The sequence below is a fragment of the Leuresthes tenuis genome, unplaced genomic scaffold (assembly GCF_036924035.1).
Source record: "Leuresthes tenuis unplaced genomic scaffold, fLeuTen1.0.hap1 SCAF_1, whole genome shotgun sequence".
Classification (NCBI taxonomy): domain Eukaryota; kingdom Metazoa; phylum Chordata; class Actinopteri; order Atheriniformes; family Atherinopsidae; genus Leuresthes; species Leuresthes tenuis.
This window is the reverse complement of record NW_027325355.1, coordinates 30,880,064-30,906,227: the sequence shown is the minus strand read 5'-3', so window position 1 is coordinate 30,906,227 and position 26,164 is coordinate 30,880,064. Positions and strand designations below refer to the sequence as shown.

The 26,164-nt window shown below is 49.9% G+C and overlaps 2 protein-coding genes across 4 annotated transcripts; both read right to left on the bottom strand.

Annotated features, from left to right (window-relative positions):
* Nucleotides 1–162: 162 nt before the first annotated feature.
* On the bottom strand, nt 163–16,877 carry eif5b (eukaryotic translation initiation factor 5B). Of its 2 annotated transcripts, XM_072379145.1 has the most exons (27): nt 16,767–16,877; nt 15,235–15,345; nt 15,085–15,148; nt 14,850–15,005; nt 13,476–13,917; nt 13,263–13,399; nt 13,108–13,185; nt 12,885–13,035; nt 12,710–12,802; nt 12,550–12,636; nt 12,418–12,477; nt 12,285–12,314; nt 11,353–11,630; nt 11,171–11,278; nt 9,048–9,158; nt 8,907–8,974; nt 8,684–8,825; nt 8,473–8,604; nt 8,199–8,381; nt 7,960–8,121; nt 4,867–4,998; nt 4,662–4,793; nt 3,423–3,499; nt 3,127–3,291; nt 2,882–3,020; nt 1,911–2,072; nt 163–808 (listed from the first exon to the last, which is right to left on the bottom strand). In XM_072379145.1, exons 1-27 carry the CDS (start codon nt 16,799–16,801, stop codon nt 701–703), a joined length of 3,543 nt encoding a protein of 1,180 aa, XP_072235246.1. In that variant the 5' UTR covers nt 16,802–16,877; the 3' UTR covers nt 163–700. The 2 variants fall into 2 exon arrangements, with proteins under 2 accessions (XP_072235246.1, XP_072235247.1); XM_072379146.1 differs by lacking the exon at nt 12,285–12,314.
* Nucleotides 16,878–17,781: 904 nt separating this feature from the next.
* On the bottom strand, nt 17,782–23,938 carry lipt1 (lipoyltransferase 1). Of its 2 annotated transcripts, none has more exons than XM_072379148.1 (4): nt 23,865–23,938; nt 21,423–21,976; nt 21,081–21,302; nt 17,782–18,442 (listed from the first exon to the last, which is right to left on the bottom strand). In XM_072379148.1, exons 2-4 carry the CDS (start codon nt 21,937–21,939, stop codon nt 18,030–18,032), a joined length of 1,152 nt encoding a protein of 383 aa, XP_072235249.1. In that variant the 5' UTR covers nt 21,940–21,976; nt 23,865–23,938; the 3' UTR covers nt 17,782–18,029. The 2 variants fall into 2 exon arrangements, with proteins under 2 accessions (XP_072235249.1, XP_072235250.1); XM_072379149.1 differs by lacking the exon at nt 23,865–23,938 and adding an exon at nt 23,199–23,329.
* Nucleotides 23,939–26,164: the final 2,226 nt, after the last annotated feature.

Below are 26,164 nucleotides of genomic sequence, written 5' to 3'. Positions count from 1 at the left end.
GGTATCTCAGAGGAACAGAACTATCTGCGGTATCTCAGGGGAACTGAGAACTATCTGCGGTATCTCAGAGGAACTGAGAACTATCTGCGGTATCTCAGAGGGTTGAGGGTTCACAAACTTCTCTGCCTGGCAGGCGTCTGAACTGAAGACTCGAGCTCAACGTTTCATTAGAATCATGGGAATTTATTACATCAGCAGTTGCAGCAAAAACAGTTTAAAATCTTCTCCGTCACCCATCTCCTCCTCCGCCTCCCAACATGGCCGCCACGCCACGCCATGCCGCGCCGCACAGCAAAGTAAAAGTCAACCTTTCAAAGTCTGAACTCCGCTGCTGCTGCTCCGAAAGGAAAAAAAACAACTTAAAAATTCAGTTTTTCTGCTCCGCGCCGCTCGGCGCCGTCCTCGCTTCGCTCGTTAGCGTCAGTCTGGGAGGAAGGGGGCGGAGCCTGGGACGTGAAGCAGCAGCCACGAATCAGAGCAGGGACCAAGAAGAAGAAAAAGATTACGACGTTGATGCTGAAGAACAGGCACGTTGGAATACTGAGTGTGTGTGAAATGTGTCTAAACTATTTCCCACAGTGGAAAAAACGGCTCGTTTCTCACAGAAAAACACTGGTTTTCTCTTTTTTTCTGATTTTTTGTGCCTCCGTTGCGCCTCGCCGTCCGACGGAGGAAGATTGTGTTTTTGTGTTTCGGTCCTTCAGATTATCTCAAAGGTCTTCTTCAGCTCCATGATCAGCTGCCAGTCAGATTTCTGCATCTCGTCTCTGAACCAGTTCTTCAGAGCGTCAATGGAGGCCCGAGTGATCTGAAAGGAAAACGCAGCCGCCGTTACTCTGAGAACCCGAGCTGGACCAATGGGGGGGGGGGCCGTTACTCTGAGAACCCGAGCTGGACCAATGGGGGGGGGGCCGTTACTCTGAGAACCCGAGCTGGACCAATGGGGGGGCGCCGTTACTCTGAGAACCCGAGCTGGACCAATGGGGGGGGCGTTACTCTGAGAACCCGAGCTGGACCAATGGGGGGGGCGTTACTCTGAGAACCCGAGCTGGACCAATGGGGGGGGGGCCGTTACTCTGAGAACCCGAGCTGGACCAATGGGGGGGGGGGGGCATTACTCTGAGAACCCGAGCTGGACCAATGGGGGGGGGGCGTTACTCTGAGAACCCGAGCTGGACCAATGGGGGGGCGCCGTTACTCTGAGAACCCGAGCTGGACCAATGGGGGGGGCGTTACTCTGAGAACCCGAGCTGGACCAATGGGGGGGGGGCCGTTACTCTGAGAACCCGAGCTGGACCAATGGGGGGGGGGGGCATTACTCTGAGAACCCGAGCTGGACCAATGGGGGGGGGCCGTTACTCTGAGAACCCGAGCTGGACCAATGGGGGGGGGGGGGGCATTACTCTGAGAACCCGAGCTGGACCAATGGGGGGGGGCCGTTACTCTGAGAACCCGAGCTGGACCAATGGGGGGGCAGAAAAAGGCCTCTCAGAGGTCTGTGGCCTCCACAGTGACCCATTAAACCAGCTGTGATGCTTCAGCTTCAGTAGGAACCTTTGAACTAATAGAAAGTTCTTCTTCAGATGCATGAATACAAAGAGGTGAAGCATCAGGTCCAACCAGAGCGCCCCCTGCTGGATCCCAGGGAAGGATCCTCATTCTGTGAAATGGGAGCATGGTTCACCTGCTGCTCCTCATGAAGCTCAGAGAACCGTTTCTTTACGTTTCTCACGGGTTAGTTTGGTTATTATTTCCCCCGACTGTGGAGCAGCCTGCCGGAGAACCTCAGGGCCGCTCTTTAGGTCATATATTTAGAATTTCCCCCACCGGGGCATGAATAAAGCATTTTATTATTCGATATGAATAAAATCTGATTTGAGCAGACGGGGCTGAAATGGGGAAAGCCTCACCTTGGTGACAATGATGTCAGTGGCTTCAAAGTGGCGCCCGTACATCTTGGGCGACTCCCCGGGGATGGGCTCGATCTTGATGCAGATCTCCTGGCCTTTCTTGGCCGTGTCCACAGACTTGTGGTTGACCTCGATGCTGGTGACCACGCCGATGTCCACGAACTGCAACACACACGCACAAAGTGAGGCTTATCGCTTAAAAACAGTCGAGTACGTCTCCTAGAGAGCGTCTCCTAGAGAGCGTCTCCTAGAGAGAGTCTCCTAGAGAGCGTCTCCTAGAGCGTCTCCTAGAGAGCGTCTCCTAGAGCGTCTCCGAGAGCGTCTCAGAGAGCGTCTAAGAGAGCGTCTAAGAGAGCGTCTAAGAGAGCGTCTCCGAGAGCGTCTCCGAGAGAGTCTCCTAGAGAGCGTCTCTTAGAGAGCGTCTCCTAGAGAGCGTCTCAGAGAGAGCGTCTCCTAGAGAGAGTCTCCTAGAGAGCGTCTCCTAGAGCGTCTCCTAGAGAGCGTCTCCTAGAGCGTCTCCGAGAGCGTCTCAGAGAGCGTCTAAGAGAGCGTCTAAGAGAGCGTCTAAGAGAGCGTCTCCGAGAGCGTCTCCGAGAGAGTCTCCTAGAGAGCGTCTCTTAGAGAGCGTCTCCTAGAGAGCGTCTCAGAGAGCGTCTCAGAGAGCGTCTCAGAGAGCGTCTCCTAGAGCGTCTCAGAGAGCGTCTCCGAGAGCGTCTCCGAGAGCGTCTCCGAGAGCGTCTCCGAGAGCGTCTCAGAGAGCGTCTCCGAGAGCGTCTCCGAGAGCGTCTCCGAGAGCGTCTCAGAGAGCGTCTCAGAGAGAGTCTCAGAGAGCGTCTCAGAGAGCGTCTCAGAGAGCGTCTCCTAGAGCGTCTCAGAGAGCGTCTCCGAGAGCGTCTCCGAGAGCGTCTCCGAGAGCGTCTCCGAGAGCGTCTCCGAGAGCGTCTCCGAGAGCGTCTCAGAGAGCGTCTCACCCCTTTGCTGGGAACGCAGAGCGGCGTCCCCTGCTTCAGGACTCCAGCCTCCACGGTGACCCCCATCACGATGGGGTCTCTGGAGTTGAAGATGAACTGAGGAAGAACTCGCAGCTTCGCAGGGAACACGGCGATATGCCTGAAAACAGAAAACACAGCCGGTCACGGCGCCTGACTTCCATCCTCAGGACGCTTTTCAGTGAGATGGCGTCTCTGGAGTTCATCCCAGGACAGCGTTCTCCTACTTGAACTCGTCCTGTTTGGCCTTCTTGTAGTCCTCTCTGTATTTGGTGAAAGCATCAAAAAGGTGGTAGATGATTTCAGCCGAGAAGATCCGAACCCCCAGGCTGTCGGCCATCTCCTGACTCTCCCTCTCCACCTTCACGTCGAACGCCAGGATCACGGCGTACCTGCCGGCAACAACCACGAGGTCATCGGACACGTTCAGACGCTGGACAGCGTTCTAATGAAGTTAAACTTCTAAGCATCACGATCACATGGCAGGAAAACTACAGGCAGGAAGCAGCGGGAGGCAACCTACTGCACGTCGTGCTCCAACATGGTGGACGCCTTCATCACGTCCTTCTTGTGAACGGGACCGATGTTGATGCCAGCGTACTGCAGACACACAGAAGAAGAAGAAGGTCAAGAACGTCCTGCAGTTTCTCAGTGTTCTGACACAGATTCAGTTCACTTTAAAGGGGAACTCCGTGTTTTTAAACCTTATTTCTGGCATGAAATACGTTCATCTGCTCACTGAGAACAGTTTTGTGAAAGTCGGCGTCCTTCAGAAGATATTTAGATAACTGGAGATCCATATAACGGAGTGAACGGGGCTTAGAGGATGCAGCCTCTAAATAAGGCATTATCTGTCTTTATTTCACCAATACTTTAAGAAGAATGAATGAATGAACGTGTGCTATAGCTGCTGTTAGCTCATAGCTCTGTTAGCTCATAGCTGCTGTTAGCTCATAGCTGCTGTTAGCTCATAGCTCTGTTAGCTCATAGCTGCTGTTAGCTCATAGCTGCTGTTAGCTCATAGCTGCTGTTATGTGGCTACTTGCAGCTATAGGAGAGCAAACGGAGGGATTTCTACACAGGCACTCTGCTGGGACCACTTCATCCACACGCCCCCCTGCAGCACAGTTTATTCACTCCGGTAAGAACGTCCATCTTACTCAAAATCTGATAAATATCCTGCCATGTTGCACAAAACTATCAGCAGCAAACTCTGTGTGAAGTTAGCCGACTGTCACAGAGCACGGAGTGAATAAACTGTGCTGCAGGGGGGCGTGTCTAAATATCTTCCGAAGGATGCCGACTTTCACCAAACTGTTCACGGTGAGCAGATGAACGTATTTCATGCCAGAAATAAGGTCCAGGTAAGAGGAAGCAGCTTTCTCAGTATGAAGCAAGAGATTCAGCAGAAAAAACAGTGAAGTCGCGCCTCGGGACTCGTTTAAGAAGCACAAATACCAGCGTTTACGTCCTCTGCCTGCATGGGGGGGGTTTCAGACCCCTGAACCTCTGCCAGCTTAATAAGAACGCTGCAGCACAGCAGCATTTATCACATGCTGTGAACCGTTTCAGCTGCTCATGGACACTCTTTCTAAGCCCTGTATTCATGTAACCGACTCTGCTTTCAAGCCCAACTTCTGCTTCATTTGCAGCGGCCTTGAACCGATGCGACAGTCAGAACTCTTTGGGACTGAAGCCAGAAAGCTGAGCTGAAGACTCTCAGCCCTCATCAACAGACAGGAAAACACAGCGTTTAACTCACAGGGACTTTGGATGTCCGCAGGAACTCCAGCAGAGCCTCCAGGGACCCCAGCGTGGACGCCTGGACGTAAACGCCCTTCTCCTCCAGCTTGATCGAGCTCAGAGTCTGTTTGAGCTCCCGCACCAGTTCATCCTGAAAAGCAGCCAAGAGTGGGTTAAAGGGGCCGAAAGGAGCTGCAGACAGGTGGGGGGAAGGTGAGCCTCACCCTCAGGACGGGGACCTCGTCGTCTCTGTGAGCCACCAGCAGGGGGAGCCCTGCCAGCGCCTTCTCCAGGTCCTTCCCCAGGATCTTCACCCCCTGAGCCGTCGACACCTCCTTGTGCTTCTCGTACTGACTCTGAAAGCCACAGATCAGGATTCTGGATGAGGAAGCTGTTTAACCGACACTTTATTCTTTCATTTCATTAACGTTTAACACGTTTATCCAAGCATGGAGCTCCTCTCTGACATATCAGCAAGGATGAAAGCCCATCATCTCCAACTTAACCTCCCAAAAACTGAGCTGCTGGTCTTCCCAAACCAACCATACACCACAGCATCTGCATCCAAACTGAATCTCTGGCTCCATCAAAGGTTGCTGGAAACTTGGGTGTCATGATTGATGACCAACTAACCTTCAAAGATCCCGTTACCTCGGTTACTCGTTCAGCCGCTTTGCATTACTAAACATAAGAAAGATCAGACCATACCTAACCCAACATGCCCCCCAGCTCCTGCTGCAGGCCATGGTCATCTCCCACCTTCACTACAGCAACGCTCTCCTAACTGGTTTCCTAACTGGTTTCCTAACTGGTCTCCTAACGGGTTTCCTAACTGGTCTCCTAACTGGTCTCCTAACTGGTCTCCTAACTGGTCTCCTAACTGGTTTCCTAACTGGTTTCCTAACTGGTCTCCTAACTGGTCTCCTAACTGGTCTCCTAACTGGTCTCCTAACTGGTCTCCTAACTGGTTTCCTAACTGGTTTCCTAACTGGTTTCCTAACTGGTCTCCTAACTGGTTTCCTAACTGGTCTCCTAACTGGTCTCCTAACTGGTTTCCTAACTGGTCTCCTAACTGGTCTCCTAACTGGTCTCCTAACTGGTCTCCTAACTGGTTTCCTAACTGGTTTCCTAACTGGTCTCCTAACTGGTTTCCTAACTGGTCTCCTAACTGGTCTCCTAACTGGTTTCCTAACTGGTTTCCTAACTGGTTTCCTAACTGGTCTCCTAACGGGTTTCCTAACTGGTCTCCTAACTGGTCTCCTAACTGGTTTCCTAACTGGTCTCCTAACTGGTCTCCTAACTGGTTTCCTAACTGGTTTCCTAACTGGTTTCCTAACTGGTCTCCTAACTGGTCTCCTAACTGGTCTCCTAACTGGTTTCCTAACTGGTTTCCTAACGGGTCTCCTAACTGGTTTCCTAACTGGTCTCCTAACTGGTTTCCTAACTGGTCTCCTAACTGGTCTCCTAACTGGTTTCCTAACTGGTCTCCTAACTGGTTTCCTAACGGGTCTCCTAACTGGTTTCCTAACTGGTTTCCTAACGGGTCTCCTAACTGGTCTCCTAACTGGTTTCCTAACTGGTCTCCTAACTGGTCTCCTAACTGGTTTCCTAACTGGTTTCCTAACTGGTCTCCTAACTGGTTTCCTAACTGGTCTCCTAACTGGTCTCCTAACTGGTTTCCTAACTGGTTTCCTAACGGGTCTCCTAACTGGTTTCCTAACTGGTCTCCTAACTGGTTTCCTAACTGGTCTCCTAACTGGTCTCCTAACTGGTTTCCTAACTGGTCTCCTAACTGGTCTCCTAACTGGTTTCCTAACTGGTTTCCTAACTGGTCTCCTAACTGGTCTCCTAACTGGTTTCCTAACTGGTTTCCTAACTGGTCTCCTAACTGGTTTCCTAACTGGTTTCCTAACGGGTCTCCTAACTGGTTTCCTAACTGGTCTCCTAACTGGTCTCCTAACTGGTTTCCTAACTGGTTTCCTAACTGGTCTCCTAACTGGTCTCCTAACTGGTTTCCTAACTGGTTTCCTAACGGGTCTCCTAACTGGTTTCCTAACTGGTCTCCTAACTGGTTTCCTAACTGGTCTCCTAACTGGTCTCCTAACTGGTCTCCTAACTGGTCTCCTAACTGGTCTCCTAACTGGTTTCCTAACTGGTTTCCTAACTGGTCTCCTAACTGGTCTCCTAACTGGTTTCCTAACTGGTTTCCTAACTGGTTTCCTAACTGGTTTCCTAACGGGTCTCCTAACTGGTTTCCTAACTGGTCTCCTAACTGGTCTCCTAACTGGTTTCCTAACTGGTTTCCTAACTGGTCTCCTAACTGGTCTCCTAACTGGTTTCCTAACTGGTTTCCTAACGGGTCTCCTAACTGGTTTCCTAACTGGTCTCCTAACTGGTTTCCTAACTGGTCTCCTAACTGGTCTCCTAACTGGTTTCCTAACTGGTCTCCTAACTGGTCTCCTAACTGGTTTCCTAACTGGTTTCCTAACTGGTCTCCTAACTGGTCTCCTAACTGGTTTCCTAACTGGTTTCCTAACTGGTCTCCTAACTGGTTTCCTAACTGGTTTCCTAACGGGTCTCCTAACTGGTTTCCTAACTGGTCTCCTAACTGGTCTCCTAACTGGTTTCCTAACTGGTTTCCTAACTGGTTTCCTAACTGGTCTCCAGCCTGTGAAACCTCTGCAGATGGTCCAGAACGCGGCGGTGCGTCTGGTCTTGGATCAGCCTAAAAGAACCCGTCCCCCCTCTGTTCATTGAGCTCCTCTGGCTGCCCTTAGCATCAGATCCAAGTCCCTGATGTTAGCTACAAAGAGCTGAATGGAACGGCTCCATCTACTTGAATGCTCTTGCAAAGGCTTCTGTCCCAACTGGGTCCCTCCGTTGGTCCCAGGATTGTCGTCTAGCAGCTCCTACACCACGCCTAAGACAATCCAAACTCTGTTCATGTGTCGTCCCACGATGGTGGAATGACCTACCGAGCGCTACCAGAACAGGGGCGTCCCTGTCTATCTTCAAGAAGCTCCTGAAAACCCAGCTCTTCAGAGAGCATCTCCTCTCCCAGCACTTACCTTATACTTCCCTCCCCCCTCTATCTCTGACCTTTATCTTTCTGCTCTTCCTTCTATGCCTGCACCCTATCTCTACTCTGTCCCCTCTGACAGAGTCGGACTCCTGGGTTCCTTCTATGTAGTTTATTGTTAGCTTTTTATAGAGCTGTTATATCTTCATTTGTAAGTCTCTTTGGATAAAAGCGTCTGATAAATACAGAAACATCTTCAAACAGTCGAATAAATGCAGGTGAGAATGAAGCCGCTCACCTTGACTCGGAGCTCCTTCAGAGGGGGGGGCAGCAGCAACCCTCTGATCTGCGTGACGATGGGTCCCTCCACCCCCGGGACGATGATGGTCTCCCCCTCCCGCAGACGGCCGTTAATCAGAATGACGTCTATCGTGGTTCCCATGCCGGGCAGCGCTTTCACCTGAGCAGACGCAGCGAGGTCAGAGGTCAGCCGAGCCGTGAAGGCGCCGCCGGAGCACCACCGACGCAGACACTCACCTCCATGACCTGCGCTCGCAGCTCGTCGCAGTGCGCTAAGCGGCGGGCTAGCATGGTCTGGGTTAGCTCCACCAACAGGGCGATGAGGTTCCCCATCCCGTCGCCGCTGTGGGCCGAGGTGGGAACCAGCGACACGAACGTCCTCGGGTCTTTGTTCTCGAAGAACAGCGCGGCGTTAAGACCCTGAGGGGAGAAGGAAGCGTTTCAAAGGTCTGGAGAAGAAGGGAGGCAACGCTCCGGGCTGCGATTGGCTGGTCAGCGATGATGTAACGACCTGCTGAGCGAACTCCACGATGATGGCCTTGGCCCGCTCGTCGAACTCGTCCTTGGTGTTCTTCTTCTGCTTTTTCAGCGTTGCCACGACGTCGGTGTCCGGACTCTTCTTCCAGTCGTACAGACGATCAATCTGATGACAGAAGAACAACCACGCAGTCAGAAAACAGGCGGAGGAGGACGCCAGAGGAGGCGGCGAGCAGCTGGCACACCTTGTTGAGGGCCACAATGAAGGGACACTTCTTCTCCTTCAGCAGGTTGATGGACTCCAGCGTCTGAGGCTCCAGGCCGTGCATGATGTCCACCACCAGGATGGCGATGTCGCACAGCGAGCTGCCCCTGTTCCTCAGGTTACTGCACAGACGGACAGACAGGCGGTGAGACGGGTCACCGCGGACAGACGGGGGTCAGCCGGCGAGGACAGACGGATGTTACCTGAAGGACTCGTGTCCAGGTGTGTCGATGATCAGCATGCCGGGGATCTTAACCACCTCTTTGTCGAACTACACAAACACCTCCAGTTAGAAAACAGAAACAGAACAGACTGCATTTATCTGTCAGAGTGAGAGCTCCTACATTTTTAACCATCTTTGTCTGCTCCTCGATGGTCTCCTTCGGGACGTTTGTGGCTCCGATCTGCTGAGTGATTCCTCCGGCCTCGCCGTCCTGAACGTGGGTGTGACGCAGCTGCACATAACAAACAGACGGGGTAAACAAGCCGGTAAACAGCTGGAAATCACCGGTGGTCAGGAAATAATCAGACATCGAGCCGTTCATGTGTCAGACATTAAAGAAGGGAAACGGCTGGTAAACTGACAACAGCAGAGAGTTACCAAACAGCTGCAAACAGCTGGCGATAAACAGACAAACAGCTGTAAACAGATTGAGGAACCAAACGCGGCCGCTTCCAGGGACTAAACGCGCCGCTTCCAGGAACTAAACGCGCCGCTTCCAGGGACTAAAGGCGGCCGCTTCCAGGAACTAAACGCGGCCGCTTCCAGGAACTAAACGCGCCGCTTCCAGGAACTAAACGCGCCCGCTTCCAGGGACTAAACGCGGCCGCTTCCAGGGACTAAACGCGCCGCTTCCAGGGACTAAACGCGGCCGCTTCCAGGAACTAAACGCGGCCGCTTCCAGGAACTAAACGCGCCGCTTCCAGGGACTAAACGCGCCGCTTCCAGGGACTAAAGGCGGCCGCTTCCAGGGACTAAAGGCGGCCGCTTCCAGGGACTAAACGCGCCGCTTCCAGGGACTAAAGGCGGCCGCTTCCAGGGACTAAAGGCGGCCGCTTCCAGGAACTAAACGCGGCCGCTTCCAGGGACTAAAGGCGGCCGCTTCCAGGGACTAAAGGCGGCCGCTTCCAGGGACTAAACGCGCCGCTTCCAGGGACTAAAGGCGGCCGCTTCCAGGGACTAAACGCGGCCGCTTCCAGGGACTAAAGGCGGCCGCTTCCAGGGACTAAAGGCGGCCGCTTCCAGGGACTAAAGGCGGCCGCTTCCAGGGACTAAACGCGCCGCTTCCAGGGACTAAAGGCGGCCGCTTCCAGGGACTAAACGCGGCCGCTTCCAGGGACTAAACGCGGCCGCTTCCAGGGACTAAAGGCGGCCGCTTCCAGGGACTAAAGGCGGACGCTTCCAGGGACTAAACGCGCCGCTTCCAGGGACTAAAGGCGGCCGCTTCCAGGGACTAAACGCGGCCGCTTCCAGGGACTAAACGCGGCCGCTTCCAGGGACTAAACGCGGCCGCTTCCAGGGACTAAACGCGGCCGCTTCCAGGGACTAAAGGCGGCCGCTTCCAGGGACTAAACGCGCCGCTTCCAGGGACTAAAGGCGGCCGCTTCCAGGGACTAAACGCGGCCGCTTCCAGGGACTAAACGCGGCCGCTTCCAGGGACTAAAGGCGGCCGCTTCCAGGGACTAAAGGCGGACGCTTCCAGGGACTAAACGCGCCGCTTCCAGGGACTAAAGGCGGCCGCTTCCAGGGACTAAACGCGGCCGCTTCCAGGGACTAAACGCGGCCGCTTCCAGGGACTAAACGCGGCCGCTTCCAGGGACTAAACGCGGCCGCTTCCAGGAACTAAACGCGGCCGCTTCCAGGGACTAAAGGCGGCCGCTTCCAGGGACTAAAGGCGGCCGCTTCCAGGGACTAAAGGCGGCCGCTTCCAGGGACTAAAGGCGGCCGCTTCCAGGAACTAAACGCGTCGCTTCCAGGGACTAAACGCGGCCGCTTCCAGGGACTAAACGCGGCCGCTTCCAGGGACTAAAGGCGGCCGCTTCCAGGAACTAAACGCGGCCGCTTCCAGGGACTAAACGCGGCCGCTTCCAGGAACTAAACGCGGCCGCTTCCAGGGACTAAAGGCGGCCGCTTCCAGGAACTAAACGCGGCCGCTTCCAGGGACTAAAGGCGGCCGCTTCCAGGGACTAAAGGCGGCCGCTTCCAGGGACTAAAGGCGGCCGCTTCCAGGAACCAAACGCGCCGCTTCCAGGGACTAAACGCGGCCGCTTCCAGGAACTAAACGCGGCCGCTTCCAGGAACTAAACGCGGCCGCTTCCAGGGACTAAAGGCGGCCGCTTCCAGGGACTAAAGGCGGCCGCTTCCAGGGACCAAAGGCGGCCGCTTCCAGGAACTAAACGCGGCCGCTTCCAGGAACTAAACGCGGCCGCTTGCAGGGACTAAACGCGATGCCAAACGGTCGCTTACCTTGTCGAGGATCTTGGTCTTGCCCGTGTCCACGTGTCCGAGCACGCACACCACCGGCGCTCTCAGCTTCTCCACGTCCGTGTTCTTCAGGTTCTCTGCTCTGCGTTTCTATGGAGACGCAAACGGCCGGTCAGTCAGAGGCGGCTGAGAGGAGGCGAGCTCCTCCTGCCTGTCAGACTCACCTCTATCCTCCTCTTGGCCCGGTCGTACAGTCGCTCCTCCTTCGTCCTGCCGTCGTCCTCCTCGCTCTCGCTGCTCTCGTCCTCGCTCGCCACTCTCCTCTTCCCCGGCCCCGCTGGAGTCGCCTTACTGTCCACCTCGCCGTCTTCCTCGCTTTCCTCGTCATCGTCTTCGTCTTCCTCCTCGTCCTCCTCATCCTCCTCCTCGTCCTCCTCCTCCTCGCTGGCAGCGGGCTGAGCGGCGGCGTCCTCTTTAACCTCGATGTGGACTTTTTTCAGCTCTGACACAAAGACAGATTTTCAGCCAACAATCCTTTTTCTACCAGACATTTTTACATAAAACGACCAACAAATGGGACTCAAAGTGCAACTTGTGGGTAAATAAATTAAGTTCAGAGGGAATTTCATGAGACATAGATGCAGAAATGATCGTGTCAGGTCAGGTGATGGAGCGTCTCCACCGCCGTGTTCAGGTGGAGGAGAGCGTCTCTCAGTAAGAACTCCGCCCACAGAGCCCAGTTTCTCTGAAGCTCCACCTCCTTCACTGATGCAGCTCATTCTGGAGTCCAGCCGGGTTCCAGGTGTCTCCGCCTCCATCAGCGGCCGCGGCACAAAACCCGGGAACTGAGCCGTTAGATGTTTTTAATGCGTCACAGTGTCACACAGCGTGCACGTGCAGGGGGGTGCGCTCCTGTCGGGGGGGTCACGGCCACTTTTCTTTGAATAGACGTAAAAATAAATCGACCTGCGTGACGTTATGTTGCTGGAAGACGTCATTTAGCAGAAACTACAGATCAAAGCCTAACTGTGGCTCTCAAAGGGAAGAAGCACGCGGTCGCACCTCGCTAAAAGCACACGCCAAACACATGCCTCACCAGGACAGAAACATCTAGTGCAAACAGCAAGCCAGCGCTACAAGGAGCTGGGCTCAGTACCTGCTTCTCGCCTGCGCCTTCTGTTCCTCTCTGTTCCATCATGAATAAAAGTGAGAATCAGACATCATTCGCAAACTGCTTCCGTCTGCGTTAGCTACCAGGCTGGAAAACATGGCGGCTGTGGCGTGCTCACCTTTCTCCTCGTCGGTGGCCATGGCCTCCCAGTCGTCCACGTCGGCGTCTGGCTTGGCGTCTGCGGGACGGGAGAAGCGGTTAGCTTCTGATCACGCCTCACCTGCGGCAGCATCTCACCTGAAGCTCTCACCTGGCTCTGCGGCTGGCGTCTCAGCCTCCGTCTCCATGGCAACGGGCTCTGGAGTCTCCGAGTTGGGCGAGGTCACCTCTGACGTTTCTGCGATACAGAAGAGCCGTTTTAAGAACAGGTGATGCTGCGTGGCGCTCGCAGCAGGCGGCGGCGGCGGTACCTTCGGGCGTTTGGGCGCTGGGCTTCTTCCTCCTCTTGTCCCCATAAACTGGCTTCTTCTTTGGCACCGAGTCTTTGGATGGCAATTCAACGCCTGCACAGACGCACAAATCACACGTGTTGAGCGTGGTGGGCGCCGACAGAAAGCTGCGGCGCCACGGCGGCGGCTCACTGACCCTGAGCCTGCAGGATCCGGAGCGTGGCCTCGGCCCGAGCGCGAGCTTCTTTCTGGGCCTTGGTCAGCAGCTTCCCCTCCTTCTTCAGCCGCTCCTTCCTCTCCTTCTCCTTCTGCTTCTTCTTCTCCTTGCGCTCCTGCTCCAGACGCTCCTAACAGGGCGACACCAAGCCTCAGAGGAGAAACGAAGCAGAGGGCGCCGGAGGAGGCGTGTCATGCTTTACCTGCTCCAGCCGCTGCTTCTCCAGCTCCTCCAGCCTCCTCTGCTGCTCCTCTTCTGCTTTTTTGGCGCGTTCCTCCTCCTACGAACACAATCATTTTCAGTTAACCAGCCGACTGCCGCGTCTATCAAAGGCCTACATTTCCCAGAATGCCCCACCTCCTTCATCTTGGCCAGGGCCTCCTTCATGGCCTCCTTCACAGCCTTGCTGGGTCCCTTCTTCTTTTCCTCCTTCTCCTTCTCCCCCTTCTTCTTCTTCTTGTCCTTCTTCTTCTTGTCGCCCTCTGCCTCCTCTCCTGGAGGACGCAGTAAAAGGAAACATCAGCATGCTGTTCTGAACAGGTAAAGTAAACATTAAGGATGACATCATACCCTCTGCTGCTGGCTCCGCCCCTTCCAGCCCCTCAGGAGGTGCCGTCTGAAGGGGTGTGGCCTCTGTTGTCTTCTTCTCTGGCTCCACGACACCCTCCTTCTCCTTCAGCTTTTTCTGCTTCATCCTCTCCTCCTCCTTCTTCTTCCTGTCCCTCTCCTTCTTCTCCGCCTTCTTCTGCGCCGCCGTCTTCATCTTGAATCCTCCCGCCTCGTCGCTCTGCTCCCCCTCGTCCTCGCTCTCAGCTTTCAAAACCTTTTCCTTGTTCTTCTTCTTCTTATCTCTCCTGAAGGAGGGCTCGTCCTCCTCCGACTCGTCGTCCTTCTCCCCTTTTTTCTCCCTTTCCCCTTCATCCTGATCCTCCTCTTCGTCGGAGGCTTTCTGTGCAGCTTTGCTCTTTAAGCGTGAGAGAGAGGCGCTGTCGTCAGAGTCTGACGGAGGCGCCTGCAGGAGCACAAACACATTTTCAGAAGGGGAACTTCTTAAAGCCCGGCGAGGACAGAAGAGCAGGAAGAGAGCATTCAGGGCACCAATCACAGCAACAAGAGCTCAGATTCAACTCAACAAAAACGGTTGCCGGGCAACAACTAGAAAGTCTTCAGTGGATGTCCTGATGGACGAGTGGAAACGATCAATCATGAACCGATCAGAGCGGAAATAAAGCGTTTCACTGACACCAGGAGGCTCAAAGTGAACTTTGCTTTACAGCAGAACACTGAAGGCAGACTGAAACGTGCACCAGTTCAAATCTGACATACAGCTCAGTAATAACTGTTTAAGTGCCGATATCAGGCATGACAGAGAGATATAAAGTGTAACCAAGACTAAATATCGCTAACAGCAGACAGTAAAAAGAGAAACTGTGAGCTTAAAACAGAGTTGGAGCAAGTTTCCTCCCAGTTTGGAGCTGAGGACCTTTTCGTTTTAACGAGATAACGAACTTAATAACGTTTAATCGCTACGATAACTGCACAGAAAGCTCATCTTTTTGTGGGGCTTTCAGCCCAGACCCCCCCCAGCATGAGAAATACAAGCGTCTGCACCACTAACAGCTCTTTAAAGCTTCATACAGAGAACAGGCCTGCTGCAGAATAACCGAGACAAAATAGACGTTTGACTTCACTCTGCAGCTGGAACCATGTTTCCACCCGTTTAAACCCGTCATTCAGCTCCTCTCAGCGTTATAATAAGCTTCAGTTTGGGTCAAACACACCCGCAGGTGACTGAGAAAGCTTTACGGACGTAAACACACCGGCACCAACGCGCTGAACAGCTTTTCTTCTTCTCTGTGTTTCAGAGCGCTGAGCTTTACGGACAGAAATCACATTACTGAACATCTGCATTTCAGCAAATAAATGATCAACTCAGCTTCTAACCTTCTTGTCCTGCTCGCCATTCCTCTCCCCATCAGCGTGGCCTTCATCGCCCTCCTCTTCCTCAGGACTGACTCCACCCTTTTTCCCCTTTCTGGTCTTCTTCTTCTCTGGTTTTGGAGGCTCTCCGGCCTCCACTTCTTCTGTGGTGTCTGCTTTCTGCAGAGGGAGAGACGGTGTGGATGTGGGAGCTGACAGTGAGTGAATGAGTGAGTGAGGCGTCCCTCAGGGCGTTTACCTTCGCCTTTCCTCCCTCCGTCTCCAGCGACAGCTCCTCCAGCTCCTTCAGGATGTCGTCCTCGCTGCAGGAGGAGCACAAACACGGTTACACAACCGCTCAGCGCACACACAAGAACAAACAGAAGAAGAAGAAGCAGCAGCGCCCTACTCAAAGTCATCCTTTTTGGCTCCTTTCTTCTTCCCTTTCTGCTCCTTGGAGGCTCCGGCTCCTTCGATCTCAGCCGCCAGAGCGTCGATGTCCACGCCGTCATCTTTGGCACTGAACACAGAAACAATCAATCAGTGAGCAGAAACACGGTCACATGATCAGAACGAGCCTGTCGGAGGCGAGCGAGGGGTTCCTTTTTGTTCCAGAACAATGAGCTGCTGACTCTTCCATCCCTTTCAGCTCCCATCCAGCAGAGGCTGACCTGAGAACAGCTGCTGCTGCGCTCGCATTCACACAAGAACACAGCAGCAGGGGTCTGTGCTGCAGAATCATCACCGAGCACAGGTGGGCTCGCCTGGGGCCGTGCACGCCGTCATTTATCAGACGAGGCTGCGGTTACCAAAACATGGAAGTTTAGACGATGAACGAAGCACCGAAATCCATCCGATTAAGTTTCCATGAAAAGCGACTGAATCCTGAACCATATCACGTGGGTTTAAGCTCGCTTCCGTGCCGTAAAATAAGTTCTCAAAGGTATTCTGTCTGAAATTAAATGCAGTTCAGCAGAGCAGGAGGTCCATCACATGACTGTTCCTCCTCTTCCTCAGATATCACAATGTTCTGGTTCTGTTTGGGTTCCACACACACATCACACTGAAGAAACTACTCAGATCAGATCTTAATCACTTAGCCAACATCCGAGGTAAACCTTCATGTTGGGTCCCCTCTTTCCCTCACATACTGGGGGGGTTTATCCAGTATTTAAACCCAGAAACTTGTTCACAACACAAGCTCATATGAGTGGTAATGATAAAACTATGACGTAATGAGGAGTGAGAATTATCTGCCCCTGTGTTAGAGCCGCACAATGAAGTCATAAGAAGATTTATGGGACTTAATAACTGACTGATGACTTAAAAAAAAAGTAAAACACACAGAACAAGAAACACATGTTGAAAAGATTTTTAAAGGGCAATTCAACAAAAATAACACGCACAGTTCTCTGATAAAACGTCTTCAGGAAATAGACATTTAAAATGTTGTGTCCTTTTTAAACTCCTGCTGTGGTGAAACAAACACCTGTCCCTGCTCAGGTGTGAGGACAGGCCTGGGAAACACACCTGGGCAGCTCCAGGCCGTTTTATGAGCTGTCAGAGCATTAAACAGCCGGCTGTGTGGAGCTAACGCGGCTAACTGCGCCGGTGTTTTAAGCTAAAACCTGGCTCATGTGCTCCCCAAGTTGTGAAGAAGCGCGTCGCGGAGGCTGAGGTTATCCCAGGTGATCCTGTGTCGGCTGGCCTGCTTGTTGTGTCATTCAACTTAAGCCATTTTAAGGCTGTTTATAGCATCACCTGCGCTCACACACGTCCAATGACTCGTGGTTAGCATCTGCTAACAACTAGCCGCTAAGCTAACAACGTAAGCAGCGGGAAAGAGGCCAGTTTGGGGGGTTTTAACGCGGCATCGAACGTCCCACGGCACGCCACCAATGTGGACAGGTGATATCTGGCATCGGTTCATATTCTCCCTACCTGTCCTCTCCAGATTTCTTCTGTTTCTTCCCCATCCTACCGTTATGGTTCTGAGGTTACTTCGCTCTCTGCTGGGCAACGCATAAGACGGCTCACATTGGGCAAAGATCGTCTATTAAAGAGATATTGCAAAGACGCTTCACTCCAACAATTATTCCCCCACGCCTACTAACATATGTTGTCATAGTAACAAATTTTGTGTGTATATTTATTTTGTGATGCTTTATCTAAAAACATACATATATATGTATATCTATATTAGCATAAGTTCAATCATGTTGTCATGTTGTAAAAAATAAGGGGATATTAAAACTACACGACTTGCTGATGGAGAAAATGCTGGAGTGATGCCTCTTCATTTTCCCCCGTTCCCAGCAGTGCGCATGGCTCGCATTGGGATGTTTTGCGCATGCGTATTCCGACTTGACGCGTCAGACGTTTTTCAGGTAAAAGATCAATAATGGTTCTGTTGTATTGACAAAAACCTGGATTCCTCAAGTCAGAGAATTAAAATATTAAGAACTAATGTGACTGTGAGACTTCTTTTGTTAAAGGTGATGTCTGTGGAAGGTTTTTAAATGCATTTTATTTAAAAAAGAACACCAAACTCGACATTTCTCATATTCATGTAATAACTTTACATTGAAATAATCCCTAAAACTAATTTTAATGTCCCTGTGAGTTTATGTTCCAAATGTAATCATATCTTTCATGTCTTTTAAATGAATGAGTCTGTATTTATATTTTCAGCAGCTCTTTTGTTTTTTTTCTGATCGCATAAACAAAAGCCATAAATAATGATAAATAGCGTCTCATCTGTATTTTCTTAACACTTTTAATGACGGATTAGCTGAGTAAATCAGATCAATCCCTCTCCGATTGGACTGTGCTTATTATATACTTTGTCATTTGTATATTGTGCTTATTTTATTAAAGGATGATTTAAATGTCTTGAATTGTTTTTAGTGACATAAAGCTAAAACAAAAAGATGAAGTATGAGAGCTTTCAGGAAAACATATGAAGAAGAGCTTTTATTGGGAACAGTCCAAATGAATCAGTTTATTATCATCTTAATAAAAGCAGCACCCCAGAGAAGCAGTTTATTATGGTGGATAAAAGTAGTGAATCCACATGGATTTAAGGCTCCACCCCGGTCTGTGTCTGTTGTTGTTGAAGCAGCATCGCCTCAGGACAGAGTTCTTCTTCTCTGGCTGTAATGATGGCAGCAGCCAGCAGGGGGCAGACATCTTCTGGCCTGGGACTCATCCCATCGCTGCCAGCAGGGCTTCACTCAGGTTTTGCAGGCGCCCGTTCAGCGGTCCGCTCTCAGATAGCAGCAGCGCAGTGACGGCTGCAGCTGCTCGGTGTGGACAGAACCTCTCACCGAGGAGCACCTCACTCAGCTGGCGGCTCAGCCCCAGAGGAAGCCATTCTGCAGGGACGCCCAGCCGGCAGCGCTCCACCAGCCCGCTCCTCACCTCCATGTGCAGCTGAGCGGAGCAGCGGGCGGACAGCTGCTCATCCCTCAGCTCCAGGAGTGTCTCCACACTGAATTTAGGTGTCTTCCCAAAGGTCCAGTCCCAGCTGCGCAGCTCCGCCGCCATGCTGCCCAATCCAGGAAATTCTGACTCGTCGGCCGGGTTGACAAGAACGGACGCAGAGCTGAGGCCAAACTCTGAAGGTCAGAAAGAAAATAAAGACACCCTGAACACGCCAACACACAAACAGCACCTCATGAACCATGGAAAGTACCTCATGAACCATGGAAAGTACCTCATGAACCATGGAAAGTACCTCATGAACCATGAAAAGTACCTCATGAACCACAGAAAGTACCTCATGAACCATGAAAAGTACCTCATGAACCATGGAAAGTACCTCATGAACCATGAAAAGTACCTCATGAACCACAGAAAGTACCTCATGAACCACAGAAAGTACCTCATGAACCATGAAAAGTACCTCATGAACCATGGAAAGTACCTCATGAACCATGAAAAGCACCTCATGAACCATGAAAAGTACCTCATGAACCATGGAAAGTACCTCATGAACCATGGAAAGTACCTCATGAACCATGGAAAGTACCTCATGAACCATGAAAAGCACCTCATGAACCATGGAAAGTACCTCATGAACCATGGAAAGTACCTCATGAACCATGAAAAGCACCTCATGAACCATGAAAAGTACCTCATGAACCATGGAAAGTACCTCATGAACCATGGAAAGTACCTCATGAACCATGGAAAGTACCTCATGAACCATGGAAAGTACCTCATGAACCATGGAAAGTACCTCATGAACCATGAAAAGTACCTCATGAACCATGGAAAGTACCTCATGAACCATGAAAAGTACCTCATGAACCATGGAAAGTACCTCATGAACCATGGAAAGTACCTCATGAACCATGAAAAGTACCTCATGAACCATGGAAAGTACCTCATGAACCATGGAAAGTACCTCATGAACCATGGAAAGTACCTCATGAACCATGAAAAGTACCTCATGAACCATGGAAAGTACCTCATGAACCATGGAAAGTACCTCATGAACCATGAAAAGTACCTCATGAACCATGAAAAGTACCTCATGAACCATGAAAAGTACCTCATGAACCATGAAAAGTACCTCATGAACCATGAAAAGTACCTCATGAACCATGAAAAGTACCTCATGAACCATGGAAAGTACCTCATGAACCATGGAAAGTACCTCATGAACCATGGAAAGTACCTCATGAACCATGAAAAGTACCTCATGAACCATGAAAAGTACCTCATGAACCATGGAAAGTACCTCATGAACCATGAAAAGTACCTCATGAACCATGAAAAGTACCTCATGAACCATGGAAAGTACCTCATGAACCATGAAAAGTACCTCATGAACCATGGAAAGTACCTCATGAACCATGAAAAGTACCTCATGAACCATGAAAAGTACCTCATGAACCATGGAAAGTACCTCATGAACCATGGAAAGTACCTCATGAACCATGGAAAGTACCTCATGAACCATGGAAAGTACCTCATGAACCATGAAAAGTACCTCATGAACCATGGAAAGTACCTCATGAACCATGGAAAGTACCTCATGAACCATGGAAAGTACCTCATGAACCATGGAAAGTACCTCATGAACCATGGAAATACCTCATGAACCATGGAAAGTACCTCATGAACCATGAAAAGTACCTCATGAACCATGGAAAGTACCTCATGAACCATGGAAAGTACCTCATGAACCATGGAAAATACCTCATGAACCACGGAAAGTACCTCATGAACCACGGAAAGTACCTCATGAACCATGGAAAGTACCTCATGAACCATGAAAAGTACCTCATGAACCATGGAAAGTACCTCATGAACCATGAAAAGTACCTCATGAACCATGGAAAGTACCTCATGAACCATGAAAAGTACCTCATGAACCATGGAAAGTACCTCATGAACCATGGAAAGTACCTCATGAACCATGAAAAGTACCTCATGAACCATGGAAAGTACCTCATGAACCATGGAAAGTACCTCATGAACCATGGAAAGTACCTCATGAACCATGAAAAGTACCTCATGAACCATGGAAAGTACCTCATGAACCATGGAAAGTACCTCATGAACCATGGAAAGTACCTCATGAACCATGAAAAGTACCTCATGAACCATGGAAAGTACCTCATGAACCATGGAAAGTACCTCATGAACCATGGAAAGTACCTCATGAACCATGAAAAGTACCTCATGAACCATGGAAAGTACCTCATGAACCATGAAAAGTACCTCATGAACCATGGAAAGTACCTCATGAACCATGGAAAGTACCTCATGAACCATGAAAAGTACCTCATGAACCATGGAAAGTACCTCATGAACCATGGAAAGTACCTCATGAACCATGAAAAGTACCTCATGAACCATGGAAAGTACCTCATGAACCATGGAAAGTACCTCATGAACCATGGAAAGTACCTCATGAACCATGGAAAGTACCTCATGAACCATGGAAAGTACCTCATGAACCATGGAAAGTACCTCATGAACCACGGAAAGTACCTCATGAACCACGGAAAGTACCTCATGAACCATGGAAAGTACCTCATGAATCATGGAAAGTACCTCATGAACCATGGAAAGTACCTCATGAACCATGGAAAGTACCTCATGAACCATGGAAAGTACCTCATGAACCATGAAAAGTACCTCATGAACCATGGAAAGTACCTCATGAACCACGAAAAGTACCTCATGAACCATGGAAAGTACCTCATGAACCATGGAAAGTACCTCATGAACCATGGAAAGTACCTGCGTTGTACTGCTGCAGGACGGCGTCCAGCAGCTGCTCCCACCGCAGCCAGGGGGCGTGCTCCACCAGGTTGGTGACGGGTGAGGGCACGCTGGCTGTGGCGTTGCTTTGGACGCCAGGGCAGGAAGGGCGGAGCACAGCGGACAGGGCGGAGCGGTCGGCGGAGTGAAGCAGGGTGCAGTGGTGGTAGGATGACTTCCTGCTGAGTCTGGACGCCGTGCCTGGAAGCAGAATTCATGCAAACATCATGAGCGACGATAAGCAGCGCCGACCGTCCAACACGCCGTAAAACGTCGGTCTTCATCCTCTGGTCTGACCTCGCTGATAAAACCGCCTCCTACCTGAGATCTTGTAGTGTCCGTTCAGTAAAATGTCCAATCTGTCGGTGGCCCGGGCGTCGAGTCCCAGCCGCCTCAGAGCCTCAGTGACCACCTTCAGGTTCCTCCGACGGTCGTAACCCTTCTTGGAGGCGAAGAAGGTCAGGTTGAGGTTCCCGAGGTCGTGAAAGACCGTCCCGCCTCCGCTCCGCCTGCGGGCCAGAGGGATGCCCGCCCTCCTCATGGCCGGCAGGTTGCACTCGCTCCAGGGGTTCTGGTGGCGTCCAATGACCACAGCAGGCCGGTTCCTCCACAGCAGCAGGATGTGGCGCTGCTGCAGGTCCACATGGGCATCGATCCAGTCCTCCAGAGCCAGGTTCTGGTGCACGTCAGTGGACTGAGACTGAAGGACGAGCCCAACGTCGCTGCTGCTGCTGCCAGAGTCCAGGAAGAGGCAGCGGGAAGCGGTCCAGGCCTGCAGCGGCGGTCCCGTTCCAGCTCTCAGAAAAGAGAACGTCCTTCTGAGCTGTGATGTCATCATGTTTCCTGTTCACCGCTTCGCCACATGTTTGAAACATCTGGAACGTCAGAAAGACTCTCATTAGAGCTGTGACTCAAACAAGTCTTTGCTTTCTCTGAAGGTCCGAGTCCGAGTCCGAGTCAGAGTCAGAGTCAGAGTCCGAGTCCGAGTCAGAGTCTGAGTCCGAATCGAGTCCGAATCCGAATCCGAGTCCGAGTCCGAGTCAGAGTCCGAGTCCGAATCCGAGTCCGAGTCAGAGTCAGAATCGAATCCGAGTCAGAGTCAGAGTCAGAGTCAGAATCGAATCCGAGTCAGAGTCAGAGTCAGAGTCAGAATCGAATCCGAGTCAGAGTCAGAGTCTGAGTCAGAGTCAGAGTCTGAGTCAGAGTCCGAATCGAGTCCGAATCAGAGTCCGAGTCAGAGTCAGAGTCCGAGTCCGAGTCCGAATCCGAGTCCGAGTCAGAGTCAGAATCGAATCCGAGTCAGAGTCAGAGTCAGAGTCAGAATCGAATCCGAGTCAGAGTCAGAGTCTGAGTCAGAGTCAGAGTCTGAGTCAGAGTCCGAATCGAGTCCGAATCAGAGTCCGAGTCAGAGTCAGAGTCCGAGTCCGAGTCCGAGTCCGAATCCGAATCCGAGTCAGAGTCAGAATCGAATCGAATCCGAGTCAGAGTCAGAGTCAGAGTCAGAGTCAGAGTCAGAGTCAGAGTCAGAGTCCGAATCAGAGTCAGAGTCAGAGTCAGAATCGAATCCGAGTCAGAGTCTGAGTCTGAGTCAGAGTCCGAATCGAGTCCGAATCAGAGTCAGAGTCCGAGTCCGAATCCGAGTCCGAGTCAGAGTCAGAATCGAATCCGAGTCAGAGTCAGAGTCAGAGTCTGAGTCAGAGTCTGAGTCAGAGTCCGAATCGAGTCCGAATCCGAATCCGAGTCCGAGTCCGAGTCCGAATCCGAGTCCGAGTCAGAGTCAGAATCGAATCCGAGTCAGAGTCAGAGTCTGAGTCTGAGTCTGAGTCAGAGTCAGAGTCAGAGTCTGAGTCCGAGTCGCATCATAAACGAGCTCGACTTTAGTTTCCCAGGAACCTAACAGCCGCTTTGTAACAATCAGCAAACTATTAATAATTAGAACATTACAATTTCGATGCCAGCGTACAATTAAGAGAAATTTTATGGATGATTTCAACGAAAAAAACTCTTTTTAACCCAAATTCCACATTTCTGGGCTCTAAACAGACGAAACAAGACAAAAGAAAAGTGTAATAAGACCCAAGCATTAACTGAACAAACCTTTTGTGCTTTTATCTGCTCATTTTAACCTGAGATGCTCCACACTCTGAGATATTATCCATCTCCCCTCATCATCTGCTGTGATAATGCTGTAAATGATGCTGACTGAGCCTCTCAAACCCACTTTGTTCTTCCTGAAAATTAAATTATTCAGATTTATTTTGTAAGAAGACAAACAAGTGGTGATTAAATTCAACGTTCAACTAAACTGTTAAATTGTTGCTGCTGATTTTTGCAGAAACTCTTTATTATTCCTTCACTTTTGTGGTTTGTTTGTGGTTGTTGAATGTTTTAGTTCTAATAAAAAGGCGTTCTGAAAACAGAAAATTATTAATTCAACTTTGATGTCGACTTTTGCTGAATTAGAACGAGGTTCAGTTTGATATTCGGTAGCTTTGAGGACAGAAAAGCTCTAACCAGCCCATATGGCTTTGAGTTCTCTGCGAAAAGAAACGAGCTGAAACGTAACGTAACGTAACATGTGACGTCACAACCCCCCCGCGTTCTCTACAGGAAAAGCTAGCATTAGCTTTAGCCAAGTTGTGGGTCCTCGCGCTGTTACTTTAACCGAAAACTGAAGCTTTTGTGAACGTCACTTTGACAAAAACCTCTGTAAACAAACACTTTGAGTTTTAGTTCCACGAAGGATGCAAAACCGCTCCTGACCTGGACCGGAGAGGAGCTGATCCGGATGTTCTGGGCTCCAGCAAGGACAAACATCGGCTAACAACTTCCGGTCCGAACCTTCAGAATAAAAGAAAGCAAATTGTTGGCTTTAATTTACCGCGGTTGTATAGATTTAGATATAACTACGATTGTGGAAAACACACGTGTAGATGTATAAAACATATCGACAATATATCAAGAATAGACCTGGAGTAGTTTTCACTGTAATATTACATTTGTACAAAAGTTTAATGTGGCAGTAAATTCAACATGATTCAACTGACCTTCAGTTCTACTTTTGCTAATATTCTACTTTCCTCACAAGGGGACAAAATATTAAGAATAACTCATAATCCAATGTCCAATCACTACGGACACCGTGGCCTGCTCCTGATAACCATGTTCCAGTTCATAAAGAGTGTTTGGTTTCTTTATCACACTCATTATATTTGCTTTTGTAATCTCGTTGGCTTTTTTTATATTATGTTTTCATGTTATAGATTTAGGTGAATCCATATGTTCTTCCCATTACTGGACTGATTTACTCATAACTTTTTGGGTCAACTCAGGCTGCTTTTAACAGTATTATTTAAATGAAGGTGATTTAAGTTTGAAACTTTCTGTCAACAGAAATAAAAAGACCGTGTAAGATTAAAAAAAGCGATGTTTGCCAAAAGTGTCTGACCCATAATGTGCACAGGAGACAACAGAAACTCTTGGTGGCTGGTTACTTGAATCATGCATGTGATGAAAACTTTAGGGAAGTAACAAAGTTACGGCTGCAGCTGAAACAGCTTTTTAAATGTTCATTTTCTAGTACTTTAGTGAATGATTATGTTTGTTTGTGAGTCAAACAGGCATCAGGATAACTTTAAATAAGGTCAATAATCATTTTTATAGTCGGATGTATGACTTTGTGTCAAAACCGCCAGTCAGTGCAAGTACTTTAATTCTGAAAATCCTTTGTTATTTTCCGTTTTTTCTCATTAATTTAACTTCTGTTCATCGATAAGAAAGTCCTGTTCTGAGCTTCAATCAATTCCTGCTGCAAGCTTTTTGATTTTCCTCTATAACAACATCAGAGACATTTAAGCTGTTATCCTCATTTAATTAATTATCTGCATTTGATTTACACAGAAGAATCATCAAAAAGCTTCATGACGAGTTTTAGATTCAGAAATATAAACAAATGAAAATGAAAGTTCACTTTCTTTGTAAATGTTTGGATTCAAACTTTGCAGGAAGCAACAAAAATGTTTCAAAAAGTTGAGAATAAATGTTTTACAGCAACTTTGGTTGAATTAAAACGCTGAATTAATTCAAACTCTGCTGTTGTAAGTTAAAGGCACCGATCACACGTGTTTGTGTCATGAACCTGGCGCACGTTTCACAGCCTCTTTTCTTTAATCTTCTCTCAGTGTGATGCTCGAGCTTTTCTGTGTCTTCGGCCTCTAAACTCGTCATCATGAGGAAGAAGCACAGAGTCAGAAGAGGCGACCAGAGAGAGGAACAACATGTGACCACATCCTGACAACACAAAAACACACAAACACACACAAACACACACAGCCAGAGTCAGTAGGTTGGAGCTGGTGAAGTTTCAGGTGAGAGATTGTCTAATTTTTAAACTAAATGCTCATTTCTGCTGCATTTCTGCTGTTTCTTTACTTTTTAATAGCAGTAGATTATGATGCCGATTGATGACAAACAAGCTCTTTGAATCTGTCACATGAACTCTGTCACCATGAAGTTTTATGGTTTATTTGATCATTTAAGAACGGAACGAGAGGAAGACACAGAAGAAGAGATTCTTTTTAGGTCGCATTTCAATGTAAAGTCCTCAAAAAGAGGGAAAAATGTGTAAAAGTTTGATGAGAAAAGCTCAGAGTCAGAAGTGAAAAATTGAATTAGGAAGATAACTTGCACTGGTTCTCATGTGAAATTGAGTTGATGTATTTAGGAACTTGAAGAGTTTTAATCTTCTCTGGGTGAGAATTTTTAGACGTCCTGTTATCACACATTCACACTTAGTCATATAGATACATACAGCTGCTGTGTGGTCTGTACGTCAGCAGCAGATCTATTCTGATAAGTTCACTTAAAGTTTCCACTCACTGCAGCCCGGTGAAGCTCTGCAGAGCACAGCAGCATATTCAAAAAGCAAGAGATTTAACACACTTTAAACTCCATCTTCGCATTAATCCACCAGAGACCAAACTAAATGTTGATTGAGCTGCAGCTGTGAGACGCTCTCACACTCTCAGGTGTTCAGGGGGAGTCAGAGACCACGACTCATAGGT